The sequence below is a fragment of the Primulina eburnea genome, chromosome 12 (assembly GCF_022965805.1).
Source record: "Primulina eburnea isolate SZY01 chromosome 12, ASM2296580v1, whole genome shotgun sequence".
Taxonomy (NCBI): Eukaryota; Viridiplantae; Streptophyta; class Magnoliopsida; order Lamiales; family Gesneriaceae; genus Primulina; species Primulina eburnea.
Window position 1 is genome coordinate 2,550,425 of NC_133112.1, and position 17,236 is coordinate 2,567,660.

Consider the following 17,236-nt stretch of genomic DNA (forward strand, 5'->3'; position numbering starts at 1 on the left):
CATTCTCGTGGTCCTAAAAATTCAATTTTCAAGCATGAAAACGAGGGAAAAAAAGTTTACTCCAGTTTTATATCACACGAGGATACAAAATATATATGATGAGATATAAAATTTGATAAAGTATTTGTTTTACTTTAAAAATGGGTTATCTGATTTATAATTTATTTTTAATGATATGGATATAACTTAATTTAAATTAATTTGATTTAAAAAATCAATTATATGATTTGGTGGGAAGGATACAAATTAAAATTTGATAAAAGGGGAAAAAGCAAGGAAAAAGACGGGCTACAATTTCAAAAACACGGAGGGCATTTCACATTTGGAGGGACTTGAAAAAGCAGAAGAAAGCCCAAGAGCTGCTAACTCAGCCGGCATGTCTTCCTCCGCCACCGGCCGCTCCTCCATCTCCCCCTTCCGCTCTCGGAAAACACATCCTCCACCGATCGCCTCCTCCAAGCACGCCCCCCGTCCCACCAACTCATCCTCCTCAACCAACCCTTTCTCGAAGCAACCAGCTCAAGCGCCCCCGACCAAAACTAAAGAAAACGTTACAGTAACCGTGCGATTTCGTCCCCTCAGGTAAAATTGTCGTATTTTTTTGATTAAATCTCTGGATTTCACTTTGGTTAACGGCCAGGGCCCACCGAAATCCCTGAGTGTTTATTTTATATATAGCTGGTGAAGTTTGGGTTCCTACATTTGGATTCGTTTTATTTCATGTTTTTGTGCTGGTTGAAGTGTTCGAGAGATCAGTAAAGGCGATGAAGTAGCTTGGTTTGCTGATGGAGACTATACTGTATCCAACGAGTTCAATTCTGATATCGCCCTTGGCTTCGGTTAGCATCAAACGCCTATCCGCAGTTCATGTAATATGAATATACTGTTCATATATGTTTAATGGTAAATGTGTAAGTAATTAGTGAGTCATCACCGTTTGTCGAAATTATCTTTTTTAATTCGAAGAGATATTGGAAAAGATTTATATATATAGGATGTTGGTGTTGATTGAGAAGAGGAAGGTCTGCGTGGATGTTATGTTCAAAATATTATTCAATAGATTCTGAATTTTTACTTGTAGAAATTGTTGTGTACGCGACTCAGTTCCTTATGCCTCTGTTTTGATTTTTATTACTTTTCTTTTTTCTTTCTTCACACTGAATAATTAACATCACTTTTGTTATCAGACAGAGTATTTGGTCCTGCAACAACAACTCGCCATGTCTATGATGTTGCAGCTCAGCACGTTGTAAATGGTGTTATGAATGGAGTAAATGGTAATTACCGTATATATCACATATGCTGCATTCTCTTACTCTAAGTTGACTTTATCTTTTTAGAACTATTCAACTTAGATTGCAATGTGTTTCTTATCTCCTGAAGGAAGAGCTATAACCTCAAGCCATCCTTGCTGTTTCTCAATCTGTGGTCGATATTGAGTGTAATATTTTCTTGATATTTCATTTAATGGATGGATGTCTCAAAGCTAATAAACCTGAACTGTGCTGATATTTAGTTACATATAGTTTTCCTGGCCATACAAACATATATCTAAGTTTGTCATGGTTTCTGACTGCGTTTTATCTCTTTGTAGGCACAGTGTTTGCGTACGGTGTGACCAGCAGTGGGAAGACGCATACGATGCATGTAATAGTTATTTTCACTCGCTCTCTGTAGTATTTATCCTCCTCCCGCCATGGAATTTTATAGTAAATATAGATGCGTGAAGCATAGCTATTATAAGCTCTCTGATTTTCTTTTTCACCTATGATTACTGGTGATTATCGGGATCTGTTTGAGAAATTAGGATAACCGGCCTATGAATAATCTGGTTTTACAAAGTATTCAAACACAGGCAATTATTTTACAATTATGAAAATATTGCGATACTCTTGGAATTACTTGGTCTCGTAGATAGGTAGTCTTGCACTTTTTCTTATTTTTATTCCCAAATGTTAATATTACCAATGCTTGCTTTTTTCTCTCTTTTATTCCAGGGGGAGCAGAAATCACCAGGAGTCATTCCACTGGCTATTAAGGATGTCTTTGGAATTATACAAGAGGTAATCATGGTCGTTTCTATGCATGACAGAGCAAGAACTGTGGATGCCTTAAGTTCATTGTAATTGTAATTTGCTTTTTCAGACACCTGGACGGGAGTTTCTCCTTCGAGTTTCATATTTAGAAATCTATAACGAGGTAAGTTTCATTGTTTAGCATGCTTTGGTCATCTTTGGCTTTTTGTTTGATAAAATGTATAAACATATTACAAACCACTGATTCTAAAATGATATGTATAGGCTGATAACCGGATAACATGACATAAAAATTGCTTGATGTTCACCATTTTTTCGCCTTTGTCTGATGGAAATCACATTATTATTTGATTTAGGTAAAAAAGGAATAATAAAAGTAGTGGGGCCGTTTGTTGGTTTGTTATTTGTCACTAGGAATTTGCTGGAACGAGTCATGACTTAAGTTTTTATTTTAGATTTGACCTTCATGATTTTGTTGACTTGAGTTTGATAGACTTATCTGAAGCTTGTTAACATTTATATTTTGCATGTTAGTGTGAAGGACTTGGAGCATAATGATGAACTCACTGTAATAAGATAGAACAATGTGCATCCTCTTAACTGTTGTCGTATTGTGTAATTTGCATGAAGTTGTTTGCTTCTCTTCACGCAGTTGCTTTAGTGACTTGTGATAAAATTATGTGCTCCATATACTATTTTTCTATTGAGCTTTCTATTCCCCTTTGTCAAAATATATTTTCTAAATCTCAAGTAAGAGTTTATGGGTGGGATGTTTAGGTCATCAATGACTTGCTGGATCCTACAGGGCAAAATCTTAGAATACGAGAAGATTCTCAGGTATAGATGTTTCATGTAAAAAGTGGTTTATGTGTCATGTTTTTAATCTTATCGCATTTTATTTCTTTGGATTATCGATGCATCTTAATCAAATGTAATATTTTCTATGTATTTTTTGTTATGTTGTTTACATGATGATTATTCTCTAAAAAATATATTAGAGGACCAATGCCCAATAAGCTTAAGATATTTCTGAAGGAATTTGTTTTCGGTATTTCCAGAAAAGTATCTCCTTCGAATATATTTTCAGGAAATGAACTGTGGAAAGTAATATATATCTGGTTTTTTTCTAAGGAGATATTTTCTGCAGTAGATGATTTGTCATGTTAGAATATATCCGATCAAGGTTGTAAATGGCGGGAGACGGTGGCGGGGCGGTCGGTGACCGCCTACCGCCTCAGCCGCCTAGGCAGTGCCCAGACGGCGCCTAGGCGGTTGAATTTTTTTAATTAATTTTTTTATAGATAATCATACAATATAATCATTTTTATATAAAATGTGCAATCAAATAATATTTAAACACAAAATATAATATCATCTAGATAATGTGCAATTAATAAAGATTCATCTATCGTATTAATGTTATTATGCTAACAAAGTAATATAATTATTTTTTACTAAAAAACTAAGTTTAAATTTTTTAATTAATTTTCTGACTTCTGGCGGCAGTAAGCAGCGGCGGCGGTCGGCGGGGAGGCGGCGGGCGGATTGTGTAGTGGTTGAGAGTGAAAACCAAAAATAAAATAAAGAAAGTGAGGTGTGTTAGGGTTTTAATATTTTAAATTAGTTGACTTTGACTAGGTTTTTAAAATTGTTGACTAGGTTTTTAAAATTGTTGACTACAACTTAAAAATCTTAACTGCCTCGCCCGCCTAGTCGCTGCCTCGACCCACTCGACCCGCCTGCTCGCTGCCTCGACCCGCCTCCCCAACGCCGTATAGCTTGGGCCGCCTAAAACACCCCCCTCATGCATAGGCGGTGCGGTCGAGGGCCGCCTACCGCCTAGGCGGCCGCTTGGACCGCCATTTAGAACACTGTATCCGATTATGTGATTATTTAAAACTTTGAAATATAATGTATTGTGTTAGAATATAATGTACTAAAATAGCATTATTTTTGGGAGTTATGAAAACTCAGATATAAAACATTTACTGCATAAAACAGTTTGGTTTGAGTTTTTGGAAAATGAAAAAACATATACAATTACCTATGCTTTTTAGGTTTCCCTGTGATATTTATTTCCAAGATTTATTTGATACCTTTAAAGCTTTTATTGACTATTCATTAGCAACATAACAGATGAGCTATGACCTTGATGTGATATTACAGCATATCATGTATAATTCGATTTTAAAAGTTTTTAGACCAAGTATTGTACAAAATTTGTCAGTTCTATACTTCTATGTTTTAAATCAAAGAAGTTGTTGTTTTATATGGCAATGTGTTGCATTTAGCCCCTCTCTTTACCGAAGAAAAGTCATTGAGCATTGTTCTTGTTTTAAATTTAATTGATATCCTGGATTTGGACTCTTCTATTCCTCTTTATAGTGAAGATCTCTACTTTCCTACCTCCATATTAAAAGATTATAGAAAGTGTGGTTATTTATTGCACTGGATTCAAAATTGGTGGATTGCACTTGTTCCTTTTTACCTTTTTATTTGAATATTTGGACATGACATTGGAAAGATGTAGAGATTTCTTATACAAATGACTATTTTTGCCTATATAGTCATAACTCCTGTATGTTCCTCTCACATGAAAAGGTGTGTTTAATTAGACCATCGTTGCCTATAATTCAATCTGTATGTTAATTAAAAAAGAAATCGCAACTTGACAGGGTACATATGTTGAGGGAATAAAAGAAGAAGTTGTTCTGTCACCTGCCCATGCTCTTTCACTCATAGCTTCCGGCGAAGGTATGCATGCTTGCACTGTTGTATGTCCCTTATTTTAATTCTCTTTTTTGAATGGTCGCTTATTACTTTTAACGATGGCATTTGGTATATTGTTACTGCTCTTTCCCCAGGCATAAATATGAGACCCTACACCCTGTCTCATATATATTTTATCCTTTGATAGCAATGCAATGCTGCTGATATAAACTTTTACTGATCTTTAACTTGGACATTTTTCTTGTGATGTTTTTATGTATGATTAAGGACAATCTTTAACTTGTAGTTTATTGTGTATGTAGAGCATAGACACGTGGGTTCTAATAACTTCAATTTACTCAGCAGTCGAAGCCACACGATATTCACTTTGGTATTACACCTCTTGTTCTTATTCTGCATTTTACATCTATGGTTGTGATATTCATGCTATAGTTCTTGTTTTAATTTTTAAAAGAATCTCATTTCGATGGATGTATCTAAATTTCTTGTCAAGTGTCAATGAGCTGTAGATGTACAGGAATTAGTTTCGGACAGGAAGGGTGGGTGTCAGCGTAAGGTTGTCGGGTGTAGGTTTGAAACATTTGGAATTTTGGCTGGATCTATGTTCACTGTTCCTTTCTCAGTAACAAGTGTGAAAAATCATTCTTTAGTATCAAAGTACGAGGAGTTGAGACTTATTGAAACTTTTACGCCTTGCTGTAATGGTCACAGACTATAGAAAGCAGTTTACTCGGGGAAAATCAAGGAGAAGTGGCATTGTCACAGCTGGTATGTTTTGCATAAGAAGTTATTCCATTGTTATTCTGGGTGCTTCTTATTTCATCGTTATTATTAGCTTTAATTCTCTCTAACATCTTCAATATATTAAAAATTAATTTTGCGTCAGTATATGTATGCTTCCAAGTTCCTAGCTTCATTGCGTTCAACTGTAATTTTTAGTGGTATGACCAAACTATTTAATGACCTGATGTTTAGGTATTGATCAAACTAAACTCTTTTATAGCATTTAATTGACTTGGCAGGGTCTGAAAGTTCCAAAACAGAGACCACAGGACTGAGGAGAAAAGAGGGTTCATATATAAATAAAAGCTTACTGACACTTGGCACTGTAAGATACATGTTCATGTCTTTCGTTCCTATCTTTCATCTGGATGGTAAATTTCCTAGTGTATGTTTTAAGACTCATTGTAATATGACTCATATCCTCTGAGATAAAAACTATCAATCCTTTGCTTTCTATGATGTCCATTTTCTTTCCCTTGTTCGGACAATCAATTTTGGGAGTAATTTGCTTTGGCATGCCGCATGCACTACAAAGTAGTTGAAAGTCATTAAAATGTCACATTGTTACAGTTTAGTAGTTTCAGGTAAGTTATTCTTAGGGAGAAAACATTCTTTTCAAGAAATGAAACATTACATATGGCCACCATACAAGGAAGTCGGAGAATTTAGTTTGGGATCGGGGAAGTTAGTTTGCTAATTCTTTATGGAGTTTGTCTATAAAGTTGGGTACTAAATCGGTTGTTGCCCTCTCACCACACCCCATGGTGAATGCAATTTTATATGTTTTTCTAATATTTTCTCATTTGATTCAGGTGATATCTAAACTAACAGATGGTAAGTCCACTCATATACCATATCGAGATTCAAAGCTGACACGACTGTTGCAGTCTTCTCTTAGTGGACATGGTCGAGTCTCTGTAAGTTTTAGTCACGCGTGCAAATATATCTCTATGGACTTGGCGACTTGCTATTCGATACTTTTTATCTGCGTAACTTTATTTTTTTGTGCTGCTTCCAGAGAATATGATTACTCTTTGAATTTTTTGTAGCTCATTTGCACAGTGACACCAGCCTCTAGCAATTCAGAAGAAACTTACAACACTCTTAAGTTTGCTCAACGTAGTAAGCATGTGGAAATCAAAGTCTCTCAAAATAAGGTCAGATTTATGTAATTCTTCCCCATTCATGTATAAAAGATTGAAACTTGTCTGAGCTCTCATCAATCTTTATTTTATTTTTTCTGTTTAGATTTTGGATGAGAAGTCTCTCATTAAAAAATATCAGCGAGAAATTTCCAGTTTAAAACAAGAACTTCAGAATTTAAAGAGTGGCATGATGGAGAAACAAAATTTGATGGTACCAAGCCAAGAAGATCTAGTCAATTTGAAACTTCAGGTTTGATCCTTAGATAGCATCTCAATACTTGCTCATTTAGGTAACTGCTTTTTGTTGGTCCAATAATTCTAATTTACTTGAGTGGGGATGTGATGTTATCCTAAATTCACTTGTCTTGTTGAATCACGAAGTAGGATTTAAATACAACTAAGACAAAAGAAGAGATCCTAGATATAATATTCAGTCCATGCATAAGTAACCAAAGCATCAGTGTGTAGGTCGCTTGTTTTCTCATTCAATCGTGATTATGAAAGTAACGTTCCTTTGTTATTGATATCATTGGCATGTATTTTGGCTGTGTATACTTAAGTGTCATGCTGCAATATAATTTGAATGTGTTACTCCCTTATCCTTCCTAGAATTGTGCTTGGTGGGGTTGGGATTTGAAAGCACGGTAATTTTGGATTGGCTGGAAAAATTGTCTGTCAAAATGACACATTATGTGTATTTCATCAGTAAAATGATGAGGCCTTGTTTGTTTGCATTTTTAAAAAATTGTTTGCTCATTTTTCAAAATAAGAATAACATTACTAAATATATTCTAACACGGTATAACACATTGAAAATCTATAATATTAAAAATCTATCTGACAAAAACTTGGCTACTAGAGTAAATAACATAGTCTTCTATTCTGATATACCTAAATATTTTACAGTTGGAGGCAGGGCAGGTGAAGTTGCAATCAAGATTGGAGGAGGAAGAGCAAGCAAAAGCAGCTTTAATGGGAAGAATTCAGAGATTAACCAAGCTAATTTTGGTTTCTACAAAAAACACGGTCCAACCTAGTATCCATGAAAAGCCCAGCCACAGGCGGAGGCACTCATTTGGGGAAGATGAGGTATTGACATAATATCTTTTTAGGTATCCATGAGATAACAGGTTTATCTGGATGGATGACTTGTTTAGTATTGTTTTAGAGATCAAATCTTATGACTAGAAGGTGTACGCATACTAATTACTTTTGTTTTTAATGTGTAGTTGGCCTACTTGCCAGATAGGAAACGAGATTGCTTGATTGATGATGATGCTGGAAGTATTGGATCTGAATTTTATTCAGATGGAAGGACTGATGTCACAAATCTTGATGAGTTAGTAAGAGATTACAGAAGTAACCGAAGGAGAGGAATGCTTAGCTGGTTTAAATTAAAAGTATTTTTTCAAGTTGCTTCTTTCGAATTTGGAGTTGATTTGCATTCTATATCTTTAGCATGGTAGTTGAAGAATAAGCATTGTCGTTGGAATGGGAGCACAGAGTAATTTATAAGAGCCACTACATAGGGAATCAAATTGATGTAACTAGCATAAAGCAATTTGTTGAAATCAGCCTTGTTGAAGCCATCTTTTTGTTTGCATCTGAACTTTCTGCGGACAGTTAGCTGCCATTCATATGATGCGGAGATTTTGAGTCTTATATTTTGTGTTGCATCATTCTTGTTAATATCTACTAATCATGTGAGAAAGTTCATTTGACATGCATTTTCTTACATAGTTAAAGCTGTAAAAAATCATCAGGTCCAGTGTGTATGTTACTTTCTTCTACTGTCTTTTCTGCATTTATTAACTATTGATTTGCTTCTACATTGTAATTTGATATGAATTTTTTGGCGCTCTCTTCTCTTATGTTGCGAGATGCGGCAATTTAGATATTTACCAATTCTTGTAACTTTTATATGGACACATTATGTGAAATCATCAATTGCACTTCGTTAATTGTTTTTGTGATCCTTAAAATTTCTGTTGAGATATATGTCATATAACTTGGTCAGAACATGATCCTTATTTCCTTTCATTTTCAATGAAATCATTTTTTAACCGCTTCAATACAGAAGCCAGAGCATGTGTCATCATCTAGCGCGGAACATGAGAGCTCTGTTTCTGATTCTCCTGCTTCCTCGTCAAAAACATCACAGAATAGAGTAAGGTTTAGTGATATGAAAGATTTACAAAGGAAATCAATCAGTAGAAAAAGAGAAGATGCTTCTCCAGCTATTCATTTTCCTGGAAGAACTCAAGCCGGTGAATTATTCAGTGCAGATGTTGGTGAGCGACGTCTCCCACCGGTGAGAAAGAGTTTGGGTTACTTATTGCATATTTTCTTTTTGGCCTTCTACCCTTGTTTGTCAGTATTAGTGTTTGAATTTTTTTTATCAATTGCATTAGTTACGTAGTCTCAGAAGTTTATCTTCTTTATTATTGGTATCTTTTACAACTTCGTGGAATTTCTCTTGGGTGAAGAACTCGAACAAATCAAGCAACGCCTTTATTTGAGGTCCTGAGAGACGTAATTATGTTCTTGAATCACTATACTGCTACACAATCTGGATTTTCCTTGTCTATCTGTAGGCAGCATCCCAAACATCCAAATCCATGTTTCACACCCTAAAGCCTATCATCTATATCTGTAAAATTGCGAACGTATGTTGGGAACCATTGTTTTAGCTTATAATAGTGTTTTCCACGTTGTCTTGATTGGTTTTTCTAGAACTTGGTTGTTTTATGTTTTCTAGACAGGAAGCACTATCACAGATCAAATGGATCTATTCCGCGAGCAAATAAAGATGTTATCTGGAGACGTGGCTTTGTCTATGAGTTCTCTGAAAAGATTATCAGAGCAAGCGTCAAAGAATCCTGAAGACTTGCAACTTAAGGTTAGTGATCGGATTTTGAAGTGATTATATCTCGACAAATAATTGTCTTAGATAAGGCATTTCATAATCATATATCCTCGTGAATACTTGTTTCCACACGATCTATCTCAGGGGAAAAAATAACATTTCAAAGGCTTTGATATGTTTGTGAACATGAGCCTTTAATATGTGCCATCCTTAAGGTGATTCACCTTGATTCAGTGTGTATTGTTTTATGTTTAGTACAGATTTGTTTATTTAAAAACTGTTCAAAGTTAAGCCTGGATTGAATAGATTATTTAAACCCTTAATCACATTTGTTCTTATTCTAATTTACTTTAGGAAAAAGTGCAAAAGCTGAAAAATGAAATAAGAGAGAAGAAGCTTCAGATGCGTGTTTTAGATCAACGCATGATTGGATCAGGGGAGATATCTCCATATAGTTTGAGCAGTGTTCACATGTCTCAGGCGTTGTCTAGACTTGCTACTCAACTAAATGAAAAAACCTTTGAACTTGAGGTGTGCTGCCCTTTCAATATATTTTTGTCTGAATTTAGTAGGTACAAGTGGAAAAATATGAACTGAATTTTCATGTTGCTATTGATAAAAGATTAAATCAGCGGACAACAGAGTCCTCCAAGAGCAACTACAGGGGAAGGTAAATGTTGAAACATTTTCGTTCATATATTACTTATGTATGTGGTGCTATAGTATTTATTTTGTTAGTAGATATCGGAGAATGCTGAGATGCAAGAAACCATCACTCTGCTAAGGCAGCAGCTTGATTCCTTGCTATCAAATAAAGATACTAGAAGTGCAGATTGTACAACTTGGATGAACTGCTCCGATGAATCTTTGGAGATGATAAATGGAAGAACTGAGATTAATTCTTGCAGCGAAATTTCACTTGGTGAAAATACTCCCACTAGTGTTGTCAGCGTAAGTAGAACTTTTGGCCACGAGGATGCTAATGAGTGCAATGGTAGCACCATTTCAAAGACTCAGCTTCTTGAGCAGGTACGTATCCTCTGGTATCAACACTTTTGCTACCGCTTGGTTCTGTGAATATATGATAGGATAAGTGAAGATGTACAATCATAGTGATGAGAAAAAGAAAGTTGATGGTAATGATGCAGGATGATAAAATATATGGTGTATAGTATGATTTTAAAATAATAAAATAATTTTATGTATTATATTACCATTACCAAAATACCCCCACAATTTATAACAATCACTAAAGCCTTATAAAGACCAAATTAATCACATTTTTAGATAAATTGGATAATAATTAAATATTTGCGAACATACTTAATAAAGTAATATAATTTAGATAAATTAAATCGATAAATTCAAAATATTATTAGAAATAGAAATAGAATAATCTGAATTTTTTTGTTTATTGATATGAAATAAAATATTTTAAAATAATACCAATAAGTTCATATGAAATATATAACAGTATAAAATAAGCATAATAATAGAAATATTAAATAATAAGAAAATAAATTAATTCTTCTAAAACAATAAGAAATAAATTAACAAGAAAATAATATGAATGAGAATAATGATAGTTAAGTTAATAGCAATAAGATTGATAAATGTTTTATAATTAATTTATTAATACTAAGTAATAAAAAAATAAACTTTAAATAAGAAAAATGACAATTTTGACAAAGCAATACTATGAAATAAAAGCAACAAGACTAATTATATTCATATTAATATTATCGATACATTCCTTATTATTATTATTATTATTGTAATTTTTTATTTTTATACAATTATTATCATTATTTATATATGTATTATTATTGTAATTTTTTATTTTTATACAATTATTATCATTATTTATATATGTATTATTATTGTAATTTTTTATTTTTATACAATTATTATCATTATTTATATATGTATTATAATTATTAGTTATTAAATTATTATTATTTATTACTATTCTTATCATGTATATATTATTTTTATTAGTATTATTTTAATTCTTAATATTTTGTTATTATTTTTGCTTACTATTTTATTTTAAACCTTTTCATATTATTAATTATTATTCTTTTTTTTTCTTGTTCTAATTTATTATAAATTACTTCCAATGAATTTATTTTATTAGAAAATTTAAATTCTTATCGTAAATATTATTAAATTATTTCGTATTAATTCAATTCTTACTTATTATTTTGTTACTAACTATTATTAATGCTTTTAATATTAATTATTATTCATATTAATTTGAAAAAAATAAACTTTAACAAATATAACAGTGAATGGTAAATTTGTCAATGGCATTGACGAATTAGAATCTGTTAAATAGTTTTTAAAAATGTGTACATTTTGTTATATATTGTCAAGTAAAATATTTATTTTTTTAAGCTTAAAAAATCTCTATTTTTAGTGTTTTAAAAAGGGAAAATTGCTCCTAACTCCCCAAACCCAAACTCAACTTTACCCAAACTCCCTACACATAAAAAACTTTCTTTAAACTCCTTAATATCTAAAATAGACAAAAATACCCTTATTCCTATTTTAAGTTTAATTGATCATCGCGCTTCTCAAAATGGTATTAAGAGGAATTTGTCAAAACATCCCTATTCTCATTTTCAACCTTTCCTTTACTCCCTACCCCACTAAAACTTTGTTTAAACTCCCCATATCTTTCAAATTTCCAAATTTACCCTTGTATTTTTATTTTGAATAATTGATTTTTCATTTGTAAATAATGACACATCATGCTTCCGTAAAATAAATTAAATCTTTTACCTCTTTGACCGGAGTACCACCGGGTTATATCCACCGTATTTTACAGACTGCTCCTTACAGCCCAACCACGCGATCGCAACCGATGGTTACCGACGTAGATTCTTTCAGCAGTATTTGACACAACCTTAATTCGTTTTCTACCTTAGGGTGTACAATAAAAGATAAAATTTTGAAAATAATACATGAGAGGGGCTAAGAGCAAAGATCTCTTTATTCAAACACAAACATTATATTAATACATAGTAACCTCCTGTAGAGGAGGAGAAACTTGTTTAGCTACTAATAGTAGTTGAACTTATTATAAATATATTTGAAAGAAAAATATTACAAATGATTTGAAGAAAAATGAAGAGGTTGGTCGATGCATTCATCTTCCTTCTGCTTCTTTATTTATAGAAGACTTCTTCGGATTTGAAATTCGGACTTCAAATCTTGATACGCCTTTACAGCTTGCATATGAACCATGTAGTGGTTGAGTGGTCCCTTCTTGACCTGTCTTTTTCTAGATTATTAATCTAGAAATTAACTTTTCATATTCTTTTATTTCTCCGAGATCAGCTGTAATCTCATTTCCTTTTTCTTTGTACATTTGAATTATCGATCTGAGAGCTGCAGCCTCACTTCTCTTATACTTGATTCTTCTTTTCAAGACTTTTAGATATACACGGTACATCTTCAAGTTTTGATTTTGGTGTGTTTAGCTGGTTCTATTTACCCTTATTTATAGTGTAAAGTTGGGGTCCAGTTTTCTTGTTTTTTCATTGGATTCTTTTTTTAAATTAGGTATTCAATGGTCCTTGTCATTTTCCACCGATTATTGGTGGTCCTGTCCTTCCACTCCCATGGTGGGTTTTCTTTTTGTTAGTGGACTAGTCACATGTCCACAATCAACTTTGTCGAGGAATCTTTGGCTTTCGGTGTCCTCGAGGAAAACGTGAATGTGGTCCATCCCCTCTTGTGCTTGTGTCGGTAAAGTGTTTTCGATCAGATTTCGGTTTGAATCCTTTACCGAATTCAGGTTTCTTCTGATTTTGGCATTCTGTGCAGATGTTCTCAGACCATCTTCCTACATGTGCCATGTTACAGAATTTCCAACTAGTTTCTTTACTTGCCGGCAGCTTGCTATTCCACAAAAGATTTCTCGAATAAATCTTCTGCAAAGCTTGTGGTTTTTCCTGTCATGGTATTTAACAGGAATGATCCGTTCACTTAATGATTATAAAATTTGAACGGGGACTTGACTTTGTCCATCTCAGTGAGACAGACCCATAAACCCCATGCTCTTCGTGTAGAGATGTCGTCTTCAAGAATCGAAGCAACAAGGGTAGTTTCTTCGGTTGGAGGATCCTTGATAAACTTTTGAATATTTGAATCAAATATTTGATCAGTTACAAGTTAAGGAGGCCCGATGAAGGAACCTGAATTCGGTAAAGGTCTTCAGTTGTGCTGGTGAAATCAGTTGACTCGTCGGTTGAACTGATTTCACTATTGTTCAGTTGAATTGATTTTCAGTTGGGTTCCGAGCTTCTGAGGTTCTTCTGCTGAACCACCTATTAACTGAACAATCAGTTGAACTCTTTTACGATACATCAGTTGAACTGTTTCAATTTGGTTGATCAGTTGGCGTCTTCGACAGCTTCAGTTTTACCTTGCTTAACTGATTAGTTAGAAGCCTGATCAGTTCCTAGCTACTTGCGTACTAAAGTAAATCATTAGAAACAAAAAATAGCAAGTTTTGTTAACATCAAAATTAAGATTGCGAAAGATTCCTCGACAAAGTTGATTGTGGACATGTGACTAGTCCACTAACAAAATGAAAACCCACCATGTGAGTGGAAGGACAGGACCATCAATAATCGGTGGAAAATGACAAGGACCATTGAATACCTAATTTAAAAAAAGAATCCAATGAAGAAAAACAAGAAAACTGGACCCCAACTTTACACTATAAATAAGGGTAAATGGAACCAGTTAAACACACCAAAATCAAAACTTGAAGATGTACCGTGTATATCTAAAAGTCTTGAAAAGAATAATCAAGTATAAGAGAAGTAAGGTTGCAGCTCTCAGATCGATAATTCAAATGTACAAAGAAAAAGGAAATGAGATTACAGCTGATATCTTCCAGACTCATCTATACTGGTATCTCGGAGAAATAAAAGAATATGAGAAGTTAATTTCTAGATTAATAATCTAGAAAAAGACAGGTCAAGAAGGGACCACTCAACCACTACATGGTCCATATGCAAGCTGTAAAGGCTTATTAAGATTTGAAGTTCGAGTTTCAAATCCGAAGAAGCTTTTTATAAATAAGGAAGATGAAGGTATCGACCAACCTTTTCATTTTTCTTCAAATCATTTGTAATATTTTTCTTTCAAGTATATGTGTAGTAAGTTCAGCTACTATTAGTAGTTAAACAAGTTTCTCCTCCTCTAAAGGAGGTTACTATGTATTAATAAAATGTTGGTGTTTGAATAAAGAGATCTTTGCTCTTAGCCCATCTCATGTATTATTTTCAAAATTTTATCTTTTATTGTACACCCTAAAGTAGGAAACGAATTAGAGTTGTGCCAAGTACTGCTGAAAGAATCTACGTCGATAACCATCGGTTGCGATCGCGTGGTTGGGCTGTGAGGAGCAGTCTGTAAAATACGATGAATATAACCCGGTGGTACTCCGGTCAAAGAGGTAAAAGATTTAATTTATTTTACAGAAGAATGATGGGCTATTATTTACAAATGAAAAATCAATTATTCAAAATAAAAAAATAAGGGTAAATTTGAAAGAAATGAGGAGTTGAAACAAAGTTTTAGTGGGGTAGGGAGTAAAGGAAAGGTTGAGAATGGGAATACGGATTTTTTGACAAATTCCTCTTTTAAAAACCCATTTTCTGTTGTAGTTAATTTATCATATCTTCTTTGCAACCTTAATTTCACGTTTTATCTCAAAAAGTAACATACAATATTCCAACCAAACATATGATGATGATTGATTAGTTATTAATCTATCTCTTATCCAGCTAATCAAACCGACCTAAATATTCAGCCAGTTGTCTTGGATTTTTGCATTTTGAGTTTTCTTTAGAATCAGATTTTTGTCACTTCCTTATCGCTTAGGCTGCTGAGATAGAGTCATTGAAGCAAGGCAAGATTAAACTTATTGAAGAGAAGGATGGACTAGAAATTCAATGCGATAAGCAAGCTGAGGAAGTTTCTTATGCTAAGGAACTTGCTGCAGCTGCAGCAGTTGAACTCCGGAACTTAGCGGAAGAGGTGACACATCTTTCCTATCAAAATGCAAAACTTGCTGCAGATCTTTCAGCGGCAAAAGAGGTTCGTCGTAAACCATGCTGTCAAAAGTCCACTCTAATTGATACGAGTCAAAATAGAATAATTTGTGGTCGATCTGATGCTTGCATGAGAAAACCTGAGGATAGATTGTCTATGGAGGAGTTTGAACTGGAGTTGAATGCAAGATACCAACGAGAAGCTTCTTTGGTCGCTGCATTATCCGAGAGAGATAAAATAGAAGCTGATTTGCGTAAAACACTCGATGATGCAAAGAAGCATGAAGAGAAGTTGGAAAACGAGCTTGCAAATATGTGGGTTATGGTTGCGAAGATGCGCAAATCTCCTGCTAGTTGTAAGGATAATTCGACCATAGGGCATGTCACATCATGTTTCTCGGAGATAAAAGTTATGAATGGATTCCCGTCATTGGAGGGCCATCCTTTAACCAAGTTTTACCAGAATGAGGAAAGTGTTGAAGAAATAAGATCGGTCGATGACCTGAAAGTACGCCATTAGCTGAAAAAAGGTGTAAAAAACTGGTCGAGTTTAAGATTCAGATCCAAGGTATGTTCTTGTAGTTGCATTAATGCAATTTTTAACAATCCCTCGTCCTAATTAGTTTGAATAATATACTCTATGGCATATAATTTGCAGGTCCCGAATAAAGTTTTAAGCCAATATCGACATTCAGATTGATTTGACTTCCAAGGCTTTGGAATGATTTGCAGTCCTATCAGCTAGAATTATCTGACTACATCTAAACTCAAGAATTCACCATACGAATGGCGTATTCCTTCTATTTATGTACTAGTAGCGAACCAGTTTTGCACTTGCAGAGAGGATCGAGGCTAATGTTTGTGTAGGTGTTCAACATTTAACATCAGGATGAAGCTCCCATATGATCACTTTGACAACTTTTTGTAGTTGATTATGTAAATTGTTTGAACTATAAGCTACGTAAGTGCCGCTAACTTTGGCAGTTGAACTGTATTAATTTGTAACTCTTGCTACGTCCTGTATAGAAGTAGCTACTTGTAGCATGCTTTGTTCCGAAACAGACCAAGATAGCTATTATGAGCAAATAACCACTCAGAATTGCTTGATTTTATCGGGAATATATAGTCCTCGCGCAACCTAGACAAGTGGATGACGAGGCAATAGGAGACGAGCAGAAGAGGTGGCCTTAGATGTCCCCAGGAACCTGGCGTGTCTTGATTTGGTCATTTTTAGTGGAAAAAACTATATAAGCTTGATCGATTTATAGTATTAATTTATTATTGCACTACATTTATGATGAATAAATATTATAATTGTATTTATTTTCTTGATTAGATTTCTAATATTATTTTATATTAAAAATATAAAGTAAACCAATATTTAACGATTTATCAGTAAAGTCAAGAACATAATTCCAGAGAAGAAGATTCTGCTAGGTTAATCCATATCAATATGATAAATGATATTTGATAAATTTTAAAGAAATTCGTGGTTTGATAATTTTCACTCTGATTCCTGAACATGTTTAGTGAATAACACATTTAGATACGAATTCATTAAAAATAAAAAAATTCAATTTCAATCCAGTCTCAATTCAGTCATAC

At 33.7% G+C, this 17,236-nt stretch overlaps 1 protein-coding gene across 1 annotated transcript; it reads left to right on the forward strand.

The window, feature by feature from the left end:
- Positions 1–298: 298 nt before the first annotated feature.
- On the forward strand, positions 299–16,892 carry LOC140806970 (kinesin-like protein KIN-7C, mitochondrial). The gene is made up of 23 exons (XM_073163551.1): positions 299–582; positions 742–839; positions 1,188–1,277; positions 1,595–1,647; positions 1,998–2,063; positions 2,146–2,199; positions 2,814–2,873; positions 4,712–4,790; positions 5,069–5,136; positions 5,478–5,534; positions 5,770–5,874; positions 6,362–6,466; positions 6,599–6,706; positions 6,798–6,944; positions 7,601–7,783; positions 7,924–8,094; positions 8,772–9,005; positions 9,453–9,593; positions 9,915–10,091; positions 10,183–10,230; positions 10,302–10,589; positions 15,462–16,199; positions 16,290–16,892. Exons 1-22 carry the CDS (start codon positions 377–379, stop codon positions 16,149–16,151), a joined length of 3,228 nt encoding a protein of 1,075 aa, XP_073019652.1. The 5' UTR covers positions 299–376; the 3' UTR covers positions 16,152–16,199; positions 16,290–16,892.
- Positions 16,893–17,236: the final 344 nt, after the last annotated feature.

Bases quoted from the DNA above. Each gene is read 5' to 3' on its own strand.
- LOC140806970 (XM_073163551.1), top strand. From the start codon at position 377: ATGTCTTCCTCCGCCACCGGCCGCTCCTCCATCTCCCCCTTCCGCTCT. The intron at 5,535-5,769 runs GTATGTTTTGCA...ACTCTTTTATAG, and splicing joins AAGTGGCATTGTCACAGCTG to CATTTAATTGACTTGGCAGG. The intron at 9,594-9,914 runs GTTAGTGATCGG...AATTTACTTTAG, and splicing joins CTGAAGACTTGCAACTTAAG to GAAAAAGTGCAAAAGCTGAA.